At 49.5% G+C, this 19,419-nt stretch overlaps 1 protein-coding gene across 4 annotated transcripts in view; it reads right to left on the bottom strand.

The window, feature by feature from the left end:
- Positions 1-19,419, bottom strand: part of FGF9 (fibroblast growth factor 9) — a 211,428-nt gene that overhangs the window by 14,256 nt on the left and 177,753 nt on the right. For 2 of the 4 annotated variants that reach the window (XR_007461197.1, XR_007461187.1), the window contains one exon: positions 724-8,397. Coding sequence is in view for 1 of the 4 variants with exons in the window: in XM_049647355.1 (XP_049503312.1) it covers positions 8,294-8,397; positions 17,087-17,363 (381 nt within the window). In the remaining 3 variants the exon portion in view is untranslated. Of the gene's footprint in view, positions 1-723; positions 8,398-17,086; positions 17,917-19,419 lie in introns of those variants that run through there. The other 2 variants (XM_049647355.1, XR_007461189.1) reach the window with 2 other exon arrangements.

Genomic DNA, 19,419 nt, shown 5'->3' with positions numbered 1-19,419 from the left:
AAGAGAAAGGAAGGAAGGAAGGAAGGAAGGAAGGAAGGAAGGAAGGAAGAGAAAGGAAGGGGTGATTTGGGATCCCACTGACAACACAGTCATACTTTCAACGTGTATTAAGTGTCAACCCACAAGCAAGACAGTTTTAAGTACTGGCAGTTCCATGGGAAACGAAAGTAACCGAGTCCCTGCCTCACCCTTTATGAAAGGACTTCGAAGGACGAGGAGCCAGTGGGGGCTCTACCCCAAGAAACAGCCACTCACTCTCTCAAGCTTTCCTCATCAGACTTTGCTGGCAGGCACTAGGCAGTGGGGCTTCAGAAAAGGGAGCAGTATAGAGCAGGGACGAGCAGTATAGAGCAGTAAAACCAAGGGCAGGAACACAGAGGGGACCTTATGTGAAGTCTGCACCTGCCATGAGGAGGATTCTACTGTGAGACTCCTGAGCCTGAGCAAAGACCGTTCCTGAACGTGTTGCCTGGTACCCAGAGCCATCCTCCTCCAGAGAAGATGAGAGCAATCTACTAAGCTATTGGGACACCTGGGTGGCTCAGTTGACTTTGGCTTGGGCCATGATCTCGTGGTTCGTGAGTTCAAGCCCCGCCCCGGGCTCTGTGCTGACAGCTCAGAGCCCAGAACCTGCTTCAGATTGTGTGTCTGCCTCTCTCTCTGCCCCTCCCCTGCTCGTTCTCTCTCTCTCTCTCTCTCTCTCTCAAAAAATAAATGAACATTATAAAAAATTTTTTAATCTACTGAGCTATTAATGACTAAAACCAAATCCTTTCCAAAACCTGCAACATCTCCAGACCTATGCTCTGTGACTTTGGTCATTACTGACATGGGATGTTTTAAACATGTCTCAGTAGATCGGCAAATCAGTACAGCTACTCCGCTGAACAACAAACGCTGAAGTAAAGTTAAATAAATAGAGACACATTTTTAAAATGATCTTCCACTAACTACTGGCCATCAGTATAGATGCTAAAGAAACAAACCAACCACAAAATAAAAACTAGGCTGCTAGAGAGAAAACATAATTGTTCCCAAATCATATCTGCAAAGGAAATACTAAAATCCTTCTCTTAATACATGGTTAATTCTGGTAAAATTATTTTTTATTCACAAAAATGGATGGCTGCTCTTATGCATAGGTATCGAACCAAGTTTATTAATTCACCTACGTTCCAATCATAATTGTCTGTCAGTCTCCATGTGACCTCGAGTAAACCACTAAGCCACTAAACTCTCACTCTCTCCAGCCCTAATACAAGGACAGTGTATGAACTAAACCGAATAATGCAGGATACGGTGCTCTTCTGAGGAGCCGCCCTCTTTATCCTCAGAGAATTACTCCTTGATCCTTTGAAAACTGGCAGTGTGCACCCACAGTGAAGGCAAGGCTCTATTACCCAAAACATCTGTTTAAAACCACCTACTTCCAGAGCATACCCGCTATCAGGGAGATTACGAAACAAATGACCCTTTTCATTTCCTTTACGTGAACTACGTTCCTTGGAGACCTCCTACAGGACACGCCTGAACATCTGCCATCAAAGTAAGCGGAACTGACAGACCACAGGGACAAATCTCAAAGCCCAGTGGGGCCTTGCCGTTTGGTACGGTTTCCCGTTCCACACGCACGCGAGTGTCTTCGGCCTGTTCGCAAGTTGCTCCCGAGCGCCAATGCGGAATGCCTACTGGAGACAAGAAGGCCTCCACGAAGTCGCCTCTCGGGCCTGCCGCCGACCCTCCTTGTAGGACCTCACACCTCCTGTGATGTTTTCAAAGCTGGCGTGTGCAGACCCCTGGAGCACCAGGGCCTCATCTGCGGGACTGTGAGTTTTCTGCCAGGACGACTTCACTTTGTCTTTTCGTGTCGTGACGAAGCAAAGGGATCGTGGCGAGGCTATTCGAGACCCTCCAGAGGACCACCTGTAAGCACACACTGCCACCCAAGGACGTATCTGTGGTGAACAGCACTACCGAGTGCTACCCCCACCATGGGGGCCAACAGGAAAAGAAAGGACAGACTGGGCACATCAGCAAAGAGCAGATGACATCATGTGGCGTCCCAGTAATTGGAACAGGAAGACTCGGGGGGTGGCGGGGGGCGGCCGTCTTCCCAAGGTGCTCCAAGGTGTGCAGAGCTCCAAAGAGCACTAGGGCCACACTGACAGTGAAGCACCTCTTAGCCTACGGCAGGTGACGTCTTCCATCACATCAACGCAACTGTGCCCACATGGATCTTACCGGTCTTAGAGTTTCGTGTGAACTTTCACATTACTATGCTTGGAATTGGAGCTGCCAGAGAAGTATAAGAAGTTCACGGTGCTTTGTATTCAAATGACACAGTAACAGTGATTGAAATCAGTACGGGGTTCTAAGGATCTGAGATACTTTATTTTTTTCCTCTTAAAGAAGCGGATATATTCCTTCCTTTGGGGACAGGTGGATCTATGGGGTCTCTCCTCCTCCACCCCACACCATGGAAACACCTGGCAAGGGACAATTTTTGACTCACGTACCTCTGGCCATAGAGACAACTGCTTCGACTAATGTGTTTTTTTTCTTAAGTTTATGTGCGTAGGAAACATAGTCAAAAATCCATCACACCTTCTTGTACGTGGATTCATATAAACCAGGTCCCAACGTTGTCTCCGGAAACCTAACAACCAAACCTTCTAGGAAACACATGTTTCATAAGCATCTCCATCAAGATGATGGTCGGGTTCCAACGCACGGGTCTGAAGGCTGCAAGAGTCCCTCTGCCATCTACAAGGCCTGGGTCTCTCAATAAGGAAACACAGAGAGAGCTCTGTAGGTTCTCTCTGTAGGCAACTACACACAAGGTAATGCCATCGACACACAGTGCTCAAGTACGGCAAGGCTCTGCACGTGTGCAGGTCGTGACAGGCTGAGTAGTTGAGTCGACAAACACTGACCATATGCCAACTGCACATAACATGTACTGCTGGGCCCTCAAGAAACAGAAAGATGAGAAAGAGAATCTGACTCCTAGGAACTGAATCTAGTGGAAAAGACCAACAGGAATTAAAGTTCTGGACGGAATAAAGTAAGTGTTAGAGAAGGGATACAAACCTGAAATCTGCACATCATCCTTCTGTATCACTTTCACAGATTCTATGCGCTACCTTCCTCTATCATTGCGATTTTAGTGACTGTGCTACCTTTTTTTTTTAATATTTATTTTTGAGAGAGAGAGAGACAGAGCACAAGCAGGGGAGAAAAAGAGAGGGGGCGGGGGAAGACACAGAATCCAAAACAGGCTCCAGGCTCCGAGGTGTCAGCACAGAGCCCGATGCGGGGCTCGAACCCACAAACTGTGAGATTATGACCTGAGCCAAAGTCAGACGCTTAACTGACTGAGCCACCCGGGCGTCCCTACCGTGCTACCTTTTTTAATGAAATGGTAAAGTATCTTTCATTAAATGCAAGCTTTTTTTTTTTTTTAAGATTTTATTTTTAAGTAACTCTGCACCCAACATGGGGCTCAAACTCACAACCCCAAGATCAAGAGTCTTCACATGCTCCTCTGACTGAGCCAGCCAGGCACCCCTAAATGCAAACTTCTTGAAAGAGATTAATTTTTTCCATGGCATTCTTTTTTAAAGAGATATTTATTATAGTCAATTTTTCTTAATGATTAAAGAATCTTGATAATATTCAGATAAGTTAGATTAAGACTCTAAAAGTAACTATCTGAGCCTTACTTCTAGTCTCTTTGATAAGAACAAAAGTGACAAATGTAATACTCTAATACCATAATCCTCTGGCCAAGCAAGTATGCGTGCACATGTGTGCGTGTGTCCGTGTGTGTGCGTGTGTGTGCGATCTGACACCTTCTCTATGACTCAGGCAGATACCTTAATCTTTACATTTGAAAGCTCATGTGCCCTAACTTGTCTGCTCTTCCTTTTCTGAGACTCCTATTCATGCCTCAAGATCCAGTTTCAATGTTATCACCCAATTTCCCTGAGCAGTTATTATGCACTCTTTCGGACCCCCCCCCCCCAAGATATTTGTGTGTTTTTCTAATATAGTACATTTCACACGGCACTGAATGATTATAAGTACCTTTCTCCTACCAGAGTCTGAGCTCTTTGCTGCGCTGTTATGCATTTAGCATAGAATTAGCTGTACTGCGCATATAAGTGTTTGTAAATGAATGAGCAAACAAAGGATTGACACATGGGTGAATTAACCCATGAATGCCAGAGTCAGACCCCAACCCAGAGTCGGAAGTATTCAGGTCAGGTTGTCCTTAGATCATATCGTGATGCACACTACCAATATCCTTTCTCCTACTGCCACGTTCTACGAGGATAGCAGAATCCTATGCATTTTTCTAAAGAAATATGACTCGGTTCACCTCTGGCCTTTGAGATACATTCCCAACATAAACTTGAAAACAAAAGAATTACATAGATGAAAAGAGACAAGTTACCCCAAAACACATTTTAAATTAATTTTTGCTGCATCTACACATTCATGTACTTTTCGTGAGGGGAAGTCTGCTACCTCCCCACATCTCCTCTTAGCCTTCTTTCATAGTAACACACAACCTCATTCAGGCAAAAAGTCTTTAAGCTACAATTTGTACTGTACCCTTGACCCCATCAACCGCCCCCCCCCCCGGTGGAAAATCTGCGTGCAACTGCACTACTGATCGCCAGCTGTTGACTAGAAGCCTTACCTGCAACATAAGCAATTAACACACATTTTGGATACTAGATCCTTACAATAAAGTCAGCTAACGAAAAGACAATGCGAAGAAAATGGTAAGGAAGAGAAAATACATTTACAGTACTCTATTGTATTTATTAAACAAATAAATAAATAAGTAATTAAACAAATAAAACCTGCCTATCAGAGGACCCGCACAGTTCAGACATGTGTTGTTCAAGGGCCAACTGTATTTAATAACAGAATCATTGCCAGTTTCCCTTCTTTCCTTCTCCCAGTCTCATCACAATGAAATGTGATGTTTTGGTCACTCCCGATTTCCACTGCCACACCAGATATGGTAACCACAACCCCGATGGAAAACGTAATTCCCGGCCACGGAGGAGCCCTGATCTAATTTCCATTCCCCTCTCCCGCCTCAGGTACAGACCAAAGGGAAAACCATCTGGCTTCCCAGAAAGCTTTCTTCCCAGCTCTACACGTAAGAGACAAAAAGACCTCGCGGCACACACACTTTGTGTACGCAGAGAACATCACGCGTTAGGCAGATAAGACCCAAGAGTGAATCCCAACAAATCCAAACCGCACATTCTTGAGATCCAGAGTAGGAAAAGACACTCCAGAGAGCCAAGTCAAGCTGTCGCTTCATAGGTGAGGAGAACAAGGGCCCTTGCAAGTGGCAGAGACAGAATGAGAGCCCAAGTCTTCTGACTCCGACTGCCAGGCTCTTACCACCATACTATCTTTTCCCAGCCTCAGCCATATCCGCCTTGGGCGGGACCCACCAGGGACGACATATCACAGTCCAGCTTAGTGTGGGAATAGGAAGATGGGGGTTCTCCCTTCCAGCAGAGTCCTAAGTACACCTGACCACAGGGGCAGAGACACAGCGAGGGCCACACCCCTCTGTTTAACGAAGCAGCAAAATAAATCACAACGCTTCGTTCTTTTCAGCCCAACAAGTGTTTATCGAGCACCTCCCTACCACGTGCAGGTGCAGGCAAAGTGGAACCCTGAATGCTGTGCCAAAGAACGCAGGCATTCACCTTCAAAGGTAAGCATCTGATCTACGTGGACAGCTGACATTCATTTGCGAGTTCTGAAGGGCAATTCTCCCAGGAGGTGGAGAATGGATTGGAGAGGGGAGAAGCTTGGTGTGCAGAAGCCTCTGGAGACCGCTCTCCAGAAGGGAAACCACAGTATGCAAAAGCGTTCCCTTCCATACTTTCCCCTGAGCAGTTCCCAAGCCTGCAGGCACTCTGTACACGAGAAACTGGGCATTCCCCAAGCACGGGGCGGTGGGGGGAGAGGAGGCCTTTTCTCGGACCCTCCCCTTCTAGCTGGGGTTCCACGACCGGGGTTGTCGGCCAGCTGTGTGGCTTTGTGGCCACATGGCAGCGGAGGTGGGACGTCTACTCCCAGCCACACACTCGGTGGGCTTCCCAGAAAACATGCCAAGAGGGGGTTCTCCAACTTTCTGCCACCTGGCCACCGTTTCGGAGAGTCCTGTCACTGATAATGACCGGGCCTACCTTCGGGGTACATTCTAGAGCCTGCATTCTGTCCGCAGCCTGTGCTGCTGACGGGGCCTACAGAGGCAGGCAGCTGGAGGAGGGGACAGACAAGCAAGAAGCCACCGAAAGAATCCAGACGGGGAGATGAGGCTCGGCTGGTCCACACACACAGAGGCCACTGTGCTGGACACAAAGTTCCACTGCTCTCCTTGTCAACCACGAAACTGCAGGGGCGTGCACGGTGGTCCATGGAGAGGGGAACAAACGTGGCCTCTATTTGAGTTTAGTCATTTGTCACAACCTTTACAAATGTTTACCTTAATACGGGTTTTGTAAAATATAGCAATCTATATGAACTCTATTTTATATAGAGAGTCCTTAAATAATTTAACATACACTGTTGAGACCCAGACTCGAAAAAAATTGTTTGGGTGGTGATGTGTGATCAAAAAAGCCTAGAGACCATGGTGATAAACCAGTCCCTCCACCCACTAGATGTCAGACTGTGCCCTCCACACAAGAAGCATTTTATTGAGTTCAACTGTGACCGACCTAATTAAATCCACACGATATACCTAAAAGTGGAAAAAAAAAAAAAATTTGAGGGGGTGACAAAGGAGAACATCATTTTATGTTTTAAAAGTTTAAAAGCTTCCTTATACCTTGTATCTTTGCACTTAAAAGTGCTGGCAAAGATAACTTAGGCAGTAAATAACTTGATCTAAAACACGAACGGTGTTTCAAAAGCTCAACCCAATCCTATGCTTAAAAAGAGACTTTAAAATCATCTATTTTCTCAAGGACACACTTCTTTTTAAAGGACTTAAACATCTAGCAAAATCAACTGATCTAGATTCAAATTTCACCAAGGCAGAAAAACCAATGTCACATCATTGAAAATGGTGTGTGCTGTATTCAAATGACGCAGGACACTTATTGTCATCTGGGGATTTTGCGTCTGAAAGCATTCCAACCCCTGCGTGTGTATGTGTGAGTACACACATATATTTTCTAATATGTGGACAAGAAAGGGGTATATCTAGACAAGGTTTCTCTCCATTATGTATAAAAATGCCCTTCATTTCTGCCTCCCATTCTCAGTTTCTTTTAATTTTCAACTTTTTGTGGATCTAATCGAACTTCTCCTATTGCCGATAACGTGGATTAAATTCTCATTTGGCCACCGATAATGGCAAGGAAAAACTAAAGGCTGGTTTCACTACAAGCGTTTTTTTGTCGAAAATTCAAGTTGGTGTGTAGTAACGAATAATCTATTATTCATACTCATACATTTAGCAAAAAAAAAAAAAATGCATTAAGTTCCTACTGTAAAGCATGCACTGTGTTTTAGAAACTGCTAGTACAAGTAAGGAGATAACAAAGATGTAAAGTCAGTCCCCTTCGCTCAAAGCAGAAGCAAGGACTTTGTCTCAGTCACTGCCATCCCAGAGTGCCTAGAATACCACCTGGCACCTGCTAGGATACAATAAATACTTCTTCAGTGCCTCCTTCCGGGAGCTTACAACCCGATGGGAAGTGAGATGGAAAGTGAGACCGGAAAAAAAAAAAAGAAACTTATGATACTTGCAAATAATTATAATATTTTTATATTCTTATTCACGTACAAGAATATCTGGCAATAATTTCCATCCCTCTCTTCCCTCTACATAATGAGAGTCTTATGGAGCTCAGAGAAAGGGTTTATACTCACTGCATGGCTGTCTGTTTCTAGTTTTAATTACACCGCTTTGCAAAGCTTAGGAGAAGATAATTTCAATTCATTTCAAAAATAACTCCCATTCAATACAAGAAGATGGGATTTTTCACACTTGTGAATTTTTTATTTACTTGACAATGAAAATGGTTTGGCATATAAATAAAGCATTTTCTTAGAAACTTGGGTCTGGTGAAGGTCCAGGGCTGATATCTATAAATACAAACAGAATGGTTTTTCTCAAAAAGCAAGAACTTACGCTCTCCTTCCAAAGAGACTCAGCTTCATTTCTAGATATGTATCATCTACAGAAAATGCAGTTCCAATCAAATAAAGCATGAAGATCGCCAAAGTCTCTCCCAGTACTTACTGATCCATACAGCTCCCCCTTCTCATTCATCCCGAGGTAGAGTCCACTGTCCACGCCTCGAATGCTGACCAGGCCCACTGCTATACTGATAAATTCCAGAATGCCTAAGAGACAAACGGCAGAAGGCAGAAGACAGGTCAGAGCACAGAGCAATTCCTTAGTCTCAGCATCCCTAAGACTTTTTGAGAGGACACTGAGCCCAACTCCCAACTTGGATAATCTCACACTTATTGAAGAAGTGTCTTCTCTTGGGGCTCCTGGGTGGCTCGGTCAGTTAGGCGTCCGACTTCAGCTCAGGTCATGATCTCGCGGTTAGTGGGTTCGAGCCCTGTGTCGGGCTCTGTGCTGATGGCTCAGAGCCTGGAGTCTGCTTCGGATTCTGTGCCCCCTCTCTCTCTGTCCCTCCCCCGCTTGTAATTTCTCTCTCTCTCTCTCTCTCTCTCTCTCAAAATAAACATTTTTTTAAAAAAATTTAAGTGTCTTCTCTTAAAACCACTGCCTAAGAAAACTGATTTTTCAACTAAATTCCATCTTACAAAAATGATATAAAAGTACTTACTAACATGACACATAACAACAACAAATTTTTTTAAAGCTAGTGTTTACAGATACCCTAAGAAGTGATATGACAGATAAATCAAAATACATCTTCAAATTAACCTTAGAAGAGTCTACTTTAAGAGAAAAACAACTTACTTCTACTTCATAAATACGAAATTAAGTATTTGTGTATGGGCAGGTATTGGAAAATATTCTATTCAGAGACTGATCTTATGTCCCTTAAAATAAGAGTATGAGGTGCTAACCAAAGACCTGATTGGTTTAGATAGAATATTATTCACCTTTTTATTGTATAACTTTATTGAGCTCCACCTGGAAAATTAAAATAGCCTACATACATCCCAAATATTTCTGCTTAAACGAAGTACTGATTTTTGCTGTACTTATCCAAGCCTCAAAGAACTAGTTAAACAATTAAGATAACATAATATTCTGAGGGGAAAATGCTAACATCAAAAATGCTCTTGAATGAAAATGGGTATGAAGGACTATATCCCCAAATCAAACCAACATCATGATCTTTTTCCCCCCATCTTTCCCCGTGCTTACCTCACTAAGAATAACAACACCTAAGCTGGGCATCCATCCAGAATTTTATGGCCATACAACAGCAACTTTAATTTCTCTAACTATATTGTTGTTTTAAGATGATTACCCAACTGTATATCTGGGACAATGCTAGTATTTCTTGTGCTTAGCCATTCACTCAATTTTGTTATAAAAGGATATCCTCTGTGTAGACCTTGAGTTAACACATACCAAATATTGAATTCTTGTTTTAAAAATATCTTCAAATATTGAAAAATTCACTTACAGTTGAGAGTTTAGCAAAACACTAAGGATAACAGTGTGCTATAGTCAGTCTCCTGTGACTAATAAAAAAGCACTTATGTGGATTTCGAAACAATTAATTCTGCAACTCTCACAAAATAGACTGTGCTGCAAAATCCAAAGAAGACGTGCGCTACATAAATCTCATAAAGCAAAGGGTTCCAAGGTGATACAACAAAGAAGAGAGATTTCTTATAAAGGGGGAGTCTTAATTCTTTTATAAGCACAAAATGTAACCAATATCGTGTGTCTGCATTTTATAGAATATCTATCTGAACATGCAAAACTATTTATTTTCATAAAATGTGAAGCAGTGCATGGAAAAAGATATAAAGAGAAATTACAAATTACACTTCGGATCTGATCATCTCAGACTCTACGTCGGGAGGTGCGTCCAAAGAAGCTAGTGTACGACGAGCCTTCCCCACCTCACAGAGCAAACGGAAAGGTCAGTAAGGAAATACTTCCAGGAGATTCCCTTCGCACGAGATGCACTCCCTGATTGACGCAATTCTTTCCTTTCATTGTAGTATTTCCAATTCTTATGATTAAAAACTCATCTCAGCTATGGCATTTGACTACTATTGGGAGTCACGTGCATCACCTCTTCTTAGCTACCTGAAAACAACCACAATATAGGTCACAGTGATCCCGAAATGAGTATAAGGAATTTGCCAGTGTCCAATTTTCATCATAAAACGAAAGACAGGAAGCATTTTGCCCCCGTTGGGGTCTGATCAATTTACTACGCCCTATCAATGGGGAAGGCTTTAATCCCAAGACTAAAAGACACTCGCATCTTCTCACAGGGTATGTGAGGATCTCTGTGTTTTCCCTAAACATGAGGCAGCTCTGGGAACGAGTCATGAATATTCATCATCGTTGCCCGTCAGGCCCAAAAGCAACAGGGTGGGTGGGTGTGATCTTACAAAACCGTTCCACTAGCTTGCCTGCAGAACATCGAGAACACTCTCTCGATACCGAAAACGACGACAGTCAAGATAGCTTGGACACTGGAGCATTTAGTCAGTGCCAGCGGTGCCTTCCACTCAGTGCTCACAACAACCCTAGGCATTACAACGTTTTAATCTTCAGCTCACAAATGGGGACACGGGGGCGTTAGGATGTTAAATAATTTGCCCCCGCGCAATCGGACACCGAAGCCCATATGCTTGTTGATTATGCACATCTTACCACTGTTTTTACCTTTTTTTTTTTTTTTTCATGTATCCGTGATTTCTGCACCATATTGATAGAGTCATTCCCTTACTGGTGACTAGAAGTCGTTACCTAGATGAGACTCCACCACAGTGGGCATCTCCTACGCATGTAGACTATTTACCCAAAGTGTTTACGTGCGCAAAGTTCAAGTCTGTTAGAGGCCTTACGGACTGAAATTATTATATATTCTGGAAATGAAAGTATTGAGATTTATCTACCTTGTTTCTTTTTCTGGCATCAACAAGATAGCTGTAATTCATTTATACTGACTTATCCAATCAACCAACTATTATTGAGTGACTATCGTAAGCCAAGAACTGTGCCGTGTATTGACTATATAAAGATAAATAAGCCATGGTGTAGGCCTATATCCTCAAAGAGCTTACCATCTAGTGGAAGGAGAGACAAATGAGTAGATAAATACAACAATGTGGGAAAGGCAGTGAGAAGAAGACGTTTAGGGTGTGGTCGGTGTCCAACGAAGAGTAGCTCACTCAGGTTTGGGAAGGGAAGTCAGAGGGGGCCTCCGGAAAGAAATGATTCCTGAGACAAGTTTCCGAGGCGGCTCTCGAGGTGAGAAGAAACTACCTATGTAGTTACCCCAGGTGGAAAGGATTTGATCATCTCAAACCATCATCCTTGAAAAATAGACACCTCAAAAGAAAGGCACGGCTTTTTATGAGGTCATCTCAATGATCCAAGGGCAAGCAGAAAAGCAGAACACCTGAATGCCTGAGTCACAGCATCCCCCTCCCCCCCCCTCCCCAGAGCACCAACAGCATAAGGTCAGAAAGACCCGGCAACGGGGCAACAAGATCCCCTCCGCCCACATTGGAATCCTTATCATTCCTGGAACCATCTTGTCCACAGTGAACTCCATAACCTCCACCGAGCCAACTAATGTCTCTCTGGGCCTGAGCCAAGCAAGGGCTTCCAACCATTCTCACTTGAGGGCAGCCCCCACCCCTGTTTTTGCATGAGCGTCCGGCATAGAGGGGTGCTGGATCAATACAACCCAGGAGAAGGCTTCCGTGTAGAAACCCTTAAATGTTTAATGAGCAACAGGAGAGGGAGGGCAAGAAGGGAAAAGCCAGGAAGAGGAGAAAGAAAACAGGAAGCGAGAGAGGGGGAGGGAACGGTGGGATTGTTGCCGAACACCTAAATGTACGCCCTCACACGTGGGCCGCAGGGGGCTGTCCCTTCTCTTAGGCAGGCACAACCAAGGCATCCTCAACTCAGAAGGGCCCCAGTAATGGTGGCGGTGGAGTGACACGGGAAGCACAGGGTCAGCGGCTGGTAGCTTCTGACTGTTATTCTCTTTCACAGCAGCCAACAGTTCCTTTGAGGATGTGCTCACTGGGCCCAAGGGGGTCTCATGGGGTCTGAGGTCATCTCTGGTCCACAGGAGGCTGGGACAGCTCCCGAGACCACTTTAGGAAAATGACCACACCAGACCTTTGCTCCAGACTTACTAGATATTAGTGGTCAGCCCAGAGCTCTGTTCAAATGGGCCACGAACCCAAAGCTGGCCCGGCTCCCAAAAGCCCGTCTGTATCGGGCCTCATGTCCAAGGCCATAATAAGGCCGGCCATGGCAAGTGGAAGGGCGGGCACATGTTCCACTGTGGCCCGTGTTAAACAACCCTCTGGGCTAAAAGCCCCCAACACTTAACAGAGCTGCATTCTTTAGAGGACAAGAATGTATGTGGACTGTGGAGAGAGGCAAGACAGGAGGCTTTCGAAAATAGATTAGCACCCCTCCCTACGGAGCTCCCTCCTCACCCAGAGAATCCCACACCCGGGCTGCCAAATCAATCATCTCCAAGCCTGGGACGGAGTAAAGCTGAGTCTGTAGCAATCTGAGCAGATCTCAGAGTTTCCTTAGGAAATGACGAAGTGGGAGTTACAACTCCCAGTTTTTCAAGAATCTGAACCAATCCGGAAAATAACACCTTAAACAGGCAGTCTTTCTTAGAGCAGCCCCAGGTCGGATGCTCATCTGGAGGGCTGATGAAGTCTGGCCTTCTCGAGCCAACACTCCAGCCCAAAGGGCACAGCAGCAGAGAAGCACGCCATCTTTCCACGAAGTCAGGGGGTCTGTCCACTCGGGCTTCCTTGTGCCAAATCAAATAGCGGAAAAGGACCAGCGCTCACTTTTTGATTATTCTGCATTACCTTTTCCTCAATCGATTTTCTGCTCACTTTTTTTCCCCGTCTAGCAAGTGCTTTAAAGACAAAAACTATGCATGAAGTGAAACATCCCGCCCCCCCCCCCCCCCCCCCCCCCCCCCCCCCCCCCCCCCCCCCCCGAGGAAAACACAAAGGGCTTTCTCAAGGTCCCACCTAAGTTGTCACTGCCGCAGCTCCCGCTGGGACGACGGTAAGATGCCCCCGCCCCCACGTCCCCTGCACTGCTGCTGTGTCACCACGAAGCCTGCCAGCAGCTGCAGTCACCTGCGGCTGCATGGGGGGTGGCAAAAATCATTCCTCCGGCACGTCTCCTGCCGCCAGCTCATTGCACGCAGAAATGCACCTTATATTTTTCATCGAAGTGTAAACCACCCCCACCCCCTACCTACAGCTACTCCTTTCTAAAGAATCGGGACAGAAACCGAGGGTCTTGAGGACTGAGTCCCCTGCAGGGAGCTGGGGCGAGGAGAGGGAGGCAGCGGGCCGGGAAGGGAGGAGGCCGGCCAGGGCGGCTGCGGCGGGGAGCGAGCGGGAGCGCCAGGTGTGGCGGGCCGCTGCAGCCCCTCCGCCCCCTCCCCGGGCCGCGCGCTCCCCCGCCCTGCCCGCAGGGTCCTAGCGCCGCGGAGCCCGGCCCTGCTTCCGGGCGGGGCTGGGAAGGCAAGGGTAAGAGGCTCCCGGCACTCGCTCGGCGCTGCAGAGGTTGCTAATATTGGGACCTGCCGCAGCGGTAGCGGCGGGAGACCGCGGCACTGCTGTCACCCCGGGGGCCGCTTCTCCCGGCAAGCGGATGAAAGACTTAAATAACCCTCCTGCCTCACCCTCCTTCCCCACCCCCACTGCGCACAGCCACCCACTCGGCTCCATCCAAACGGGGGCGAGTGGCACAGCGGAGCGCCGGGCGCGCCCTTCCCCCCGCGGCCGGCTCCCGGCCGACCCTCGAGCTCGCAGATCCGAGCCCCTTCTCCCCCCGCCCCCCAACGCGGGCCGGGGCTGACCTCCCCTCCTCTCCTCCTCCCCGCACTGCCCCTACCAACCCGGCCAACAGTGCCAAGCGAGTCTAAGGAGTAGAGATGTCACTTCCTTGGCGACACCTTTCTCCAACCTCCAGGATTGGGGGGTGGGGTAGGCGTGGGGGGTGACGACTTCCAGTTATTTTTTGTTCTATGGTCTCTATTCAGCTGCTGTAGCAGCGGTCCTCGTCCGATGACCCCAGAACTCGCTTTTGGGGTTCTCTCCACCCTCGCGGTCCCCACGATTCAACCCTTGCATCCTCACTCTCCCCGGTGGCAGTTACTAGATTTCTAATGACTCACTCGACTGCGTTTAGCAAACGTCCTACCCTAAAGGTGACTGCATTAAAAAAAAAAAAAAAGAAAAGAAAAGAAAAGAAAAAAAGAAAAAGGCTATGGGGGGGGGGTACGTGGAGGAACCCCAAATGGAACAGCCCATAATCTGTCCACGCCGGGGCCCAGTCGGGCTGCGCCGGGGTTCCGAGGCGCTCTCGCCAAGGCAGGACTCGGCTAATTCACACAATGAAGCTACCCTCGCTCCGCATTGTTGCCCCGCCGCGCTCCCCCGGGCCCGGAGGCCAGGGCCCAAGCCGGGGCGCCGAGACGCAGGCCCGCGGGCCGCGAGCTCCGCTCCCGGAACGCAGTTAACAATAGCTCACCGCCCCCTCCACCCGCCTCCGCGGCCCTTTGTCCCCCCCCCCCCCCCTTCCCCTGCGGCTCCGGCCGGCAGGGCCGGGGTCCTCGACCCACCTCCCAGGCACCGCTGAGCCATCGATTCTCCGAGACCCGGCTGCGTGCTTCAGATGAGGGAGATGGGTCCGAGACGGCACGGGGGAGGCCAGGGGTACGACCTCCAGCCTGATCTCAGTCCCCGCCACCAGCTCTCCCGCCGCGGTGCGCGCCTCCGGCGGTTCCCACACCGCGAACACCCGCGCTGCCCGGGGCGGCGGCTGTCAGCCTCGCTGGACCCACACTCACACACAAAGAGAAAGCGAAGGCACTAAACTTGGGCCAAAAAAATCTCATTCCCTAAACACTACCAGAAGCGTGTCGGCCCCTGCCCGTCGCCCCCGGACGCAAGGAGTCCCTGCAGCACCGAAGGGCGCACTCCAGCCCGGTAGAAAGGGGGACGGAAACGGAGCGTGTTTAGGACCGCGCGGAGCTGGCCGGGCGGCCGCCGAGAGCGCCGGGGGGCCCGGGCTGCCGACTCGGCACCTGCCGGCCGGGAGCGCGGGAGGACCGGGGCTCCAGCCGCCCGGCGCACCTAGGCCGCCCGCCCACGCCGCCGGCCAACCGCCGGCGCGGTGCAGACGTCCAGCGGGGGGCCGCTGCGGCCGGGCGCACATTCGCTCCCCCACCTACGGTCGCCCACCGTGGCCTGTTGTTCGGGTACCGAGGGCTAGGCACGGTAGCAGCCCTTAAAGTGGCCAGACAGAACAGCACTTTTAGTAAAGTTTAGTCTACGCTTTGCAACAACCAGGGCTGCGTTCACTTCGGGGGGCGGGGGGAGGGGCAGTTATATTTCAACTGAATAATTGCAAAGCAAAGACCTACAGCTTTGCCTTTTCCTTTCCTTTTTTTAAGCAGAGAGGGGAGACTGCCAGAAATATTTACACTAGTAGGTTCAGCTTGGGGCTTAGGCTTGGCGGTGAGCAAAAGGAGAAAATCCTGGGCCTCGTGGATCTGGGACCATCCCCATCCCAGGCCTGAGTCGTCCTCACCTTCTGGCATCCTCTACAGCCCCACGAATCTAAACAGATAGTTTAGGCTGCGTTCAACATCTGGCATTAAAGCATGAGAAAGAAAAATCACCACAGGACTTTGTTTTTTACGACCTAGTTTAAGTGTTGTCAGGTGGGTTCACTGAGAAGTTAACTCCTTCCAACAGTCTGGTTGCCCAACTGGAGCTTGCTTGCTTTTTAGTGAGTAAGGAAAACACCCGAGAGTCTCCCCATCGGTATTGTGCTCGCTGACACTGTGCTGCTGGGCTCAGGGTGGCCCCGCAGGCACGTGCGTGCAGGCATTAAAGGGAGCAGAGTCACCAGCACCCGGGTCTGCAGCCCTCAGTGCTGAGTCACAAGTACCCTCCTTGGGAAATGAAATCCTCGGAATGTCCTTTAAAATTAGCTCGCAGCTTTTGCACGCGCGCGCGCGCGCGCGCACACACACACACACACACACACACACACACACACACCAGGGAACCACCCAGGAAAGCCACACAGGGCTGCACACTGTACAAATACAGAGCATAGGTAATAACTTGATAGCTGTAAAGACAAACGCCCCCGGTGAGCGTTCGACCCCTTCCTGAGTCATTTTCCCCCAGCGCTCTGCCTCTGCTGCTCTCGGAGTCTAAAATATGACTTTAGTCCTCCCAGCAGAACAATCAGTCAGCAACCTTCGCCTACGGGGTTTTCAGACCCTCGCGGTGGGAATAAACAATACGCTTAATTTACAATTCAAGCAGTGTACTTATTAGAAGAAAAAGAGGGGGAGCAAAAACTTCATTGGGGCACAAGATAATAACCACTGCCTTCGGCAAAATGCATTTTCAAGTTCTCAGTAGTTAATGATTAAAGCTTTAAACTCGCGGAATCAGTCCATTCAAAAGAAACTTCCTAAACCCGATCTTCCCGTGTATCTGATGCAAAAGAACTAGAGACTTGTGTTATATTTATAAATCATGCCCTCCTTTCAAAAAAAAAAAGTGGGGGGGCCTTTCAATGTAGAGTTGCATCAGTGCCAGCAGCGGATCTGCAATTCCGGAGGCTTTTTTTTTTTTTCTCTTTTCTTTCTTTCTCTTTTTTCTTTTCTTTTCTTTTCTTTTCTTTTTTTTTTTTTTTTTAAGCTGGCAAGACAGAAACAGAAGCAGAGGGAGAGACCCCTTCCTGCATACCCCCGCCCGGCCACCACCTTCTTGGTAGTTATAACCCGAACATGGCATCGCACGGACATTAAAGGGTTAATGGTATACCTACCAAATCGGCTGTGGTCTTTCCTGGTTCCCTGGATAGTACCATTGGGGAAGATTTCTAAGTGAAATCCAGTCCTGCAGTATAGCTGCCTCCGCCTGAGAATCCCCTTTAAATGATCCAGGTCCGTGACCGCGGGTCCCCTGGGAAGCCCCCCTGCTTCGGACTGACCCAGGTGGTCACTTAACAAAACCGGACTGTCCACCGGCAACACGGGCACATTCCCAAATGGTACCGCATCCTGCACACCGAAATAGTTCCCAACTTCACCTAAGGGAGCCATCAGAGGACTCGGCTTTTGGAGCACAGCAATAAACAATAATGACGGTATGAACCCAGAAGATATTAGGCGAGGTATATCCAACTCCCCTCCCTTACTGCAGTTGCGGAGAGAGAAAAAAAAAAAAAAGGTTCTTTTCTTCAATCCATTAAATGCATAAATAAAAGTAATCTGCTGTTTCACTGGCACAGGTTCAAGGTCAAACCACTGATAGTCTAAGAAACCACCACTTTATACTCACACACTGACATATTGATAAACATATCTATGTATCTCTATGGATAGATCCCCAGCTCTTAGCAGGCAGGAAGGTCTTCATCCCATCCGACCGTAATAAGGAAAAAAAATCCGTAGTTTCTCCATTTGGTTTGAGATCGGAATGACCATAGCAACTTAAATGCCTAGGCGTTATTATAAGGATTTTTAAGATGCACGGGCTACGTCAGAATTTACGGATCCCGACTCCAGGAAGGCATGCGCTGTTTTTACTCTAACCGACTCTGCAGACATCAGCATGAATCCTTCAAGGGGGAAAAAAAAAATCTCACGTTGGCGGCGGCGACAAAATCTCCCCCCCCGTCCCCCCCCCAAAAAAAAAAAAAAAAAAAATTAATGTTATTTAAAAAAACAAAAAGCAGAAAAAAACTTTAGGCGTCCAAAGCTAGTATCCAGAATTCTCCAGAGGCTCGGCAGATGTCCATTGGCTTAGAACGGGTGGCGAGCGGCGAGCGAGCGGAGCCGCGACCGGGAGCTCGCGTGCCGCCCTGGCTGCCGCGAACAGGTGTTGCCGCGCCGGCTCGCGGAGCGTTGTAGCCGGGCGGAGCGCTCCTCCTGCGCAGCCCCCGCCGGCGCGCAGAGTGGCGCAGGCAGCGGCATTGGGCTGGGTTTAAGGTAGCGCCGCGGCCGCCCGGGCTCCCCGCGGTCCTAGCGCCCGCCCGCACGGCCCGCGCGGCTCTGCCGCAGGCCCGGCGCAGCGTGCCAGAGCGCGGGACTTCCCGGGAGACGGCCGAGCAGCCCTCGCCGTACAAAGGAGGATGCACCGAGGGAGGCGGGAGGCGGGAGGCGGAAACGCCGCGTCTCCTGCTGAATCGAGGCTGGCGACCTAAAATCTGGCTGGAGACACCGACGGAGGTTCAGACTGCCATCGGGAAGCGGGTTTTCGCGTGGACTCTGCAGTGTTGCCTTGCATTATAAAATAAAACTTAGTTGAAAGAGTTGGAGGGAAGTGGGGGGGATTCGGTGAGCTCGAATGCACAGGGCAGTTTCTCTTTTCATTCTTAATGCCAGACACGCAGAGGCGCAAACCGTGCTGCAGGTAAGCCGGATGGATGTGGACCCAGCTTCTCTCTCTCCCTGTCTTTTTCCTCTCTGTCTCTCGGTCTCTCTCCCCCTCTCCCCACCCCCCCCCCCCCCCCCCCACACACACACACACACAGGCGAGGCAGATGTGCCCACCGTTCTGTTCGGGGCTTTCTGACGGCATCGGTTTCTACACACCCGGCTATGTTTAGGTCCAGCCTGGCAGCCCGGATCCGGGCGACCGCGGTGCAGCCGGCAGCGGGGGCGCCAGAGAACCGCCTCGGCCCCCGAGTTCCACTAGCGCGCGCATCTTCGGAGGGTCGGGGTGGAGGCGAGCGCGCCAGTGGACTCCCTCTTTGCCCCCAGCCACGCTGTTGAGGGCGAGCCGTGCCGCCCTGGCGGTTGCGGCCCGACCGAGGAGTTCCGGGGTCTCCCCCACGGTCGGAAGCCAGCCGCGGAGTCGGGGGAGCGCGCGGGAGGCGCGTGGGGGGCGCCCTGGGGCCCGCAGCCGCTCCTTGCTGCCCTGCCTCGCGGGGCCCCAAGCGCAAGCCCGAGCCCCGGAGCCCGGGCTCGGCTTCCCGCCCGCGGCCAGCGGCCTCCGCGCCCGGCCACGGGCCGGGACAAAGAAAGAAATCGCCACCCCGGGCCTCTGGGGGCCCCGCCGAGCCAGGCCGGCCCCGGAGCCCGGCGGCGGCGCGCTCCGAGCCCGGGCCGGCCGGCCGGCCGGCGCCGGGACCCCCAGCGCCGCCCCCCGCCCCCT

The sequence above is a fragment of the Panthera uncia genome (genome assembly GCF_023721935.1).
Source record: "Panthera uncia isolate 11264 chromosome A1 unlocalized genomic scaffold, Puncia_PCG_1.0 HiC_scaffold_16, whole genome shotgun sequence".
NCBI classification, from domain to species: domain Eukaryota; kingdom Metazoa; phylum Chordata; class Mammalia; order Carnivora; family Felidae; genus Panthera; species Panthera uncia.
This window is presented reverse-complemented; position numbering and strand designations above follow the sequence as displayed.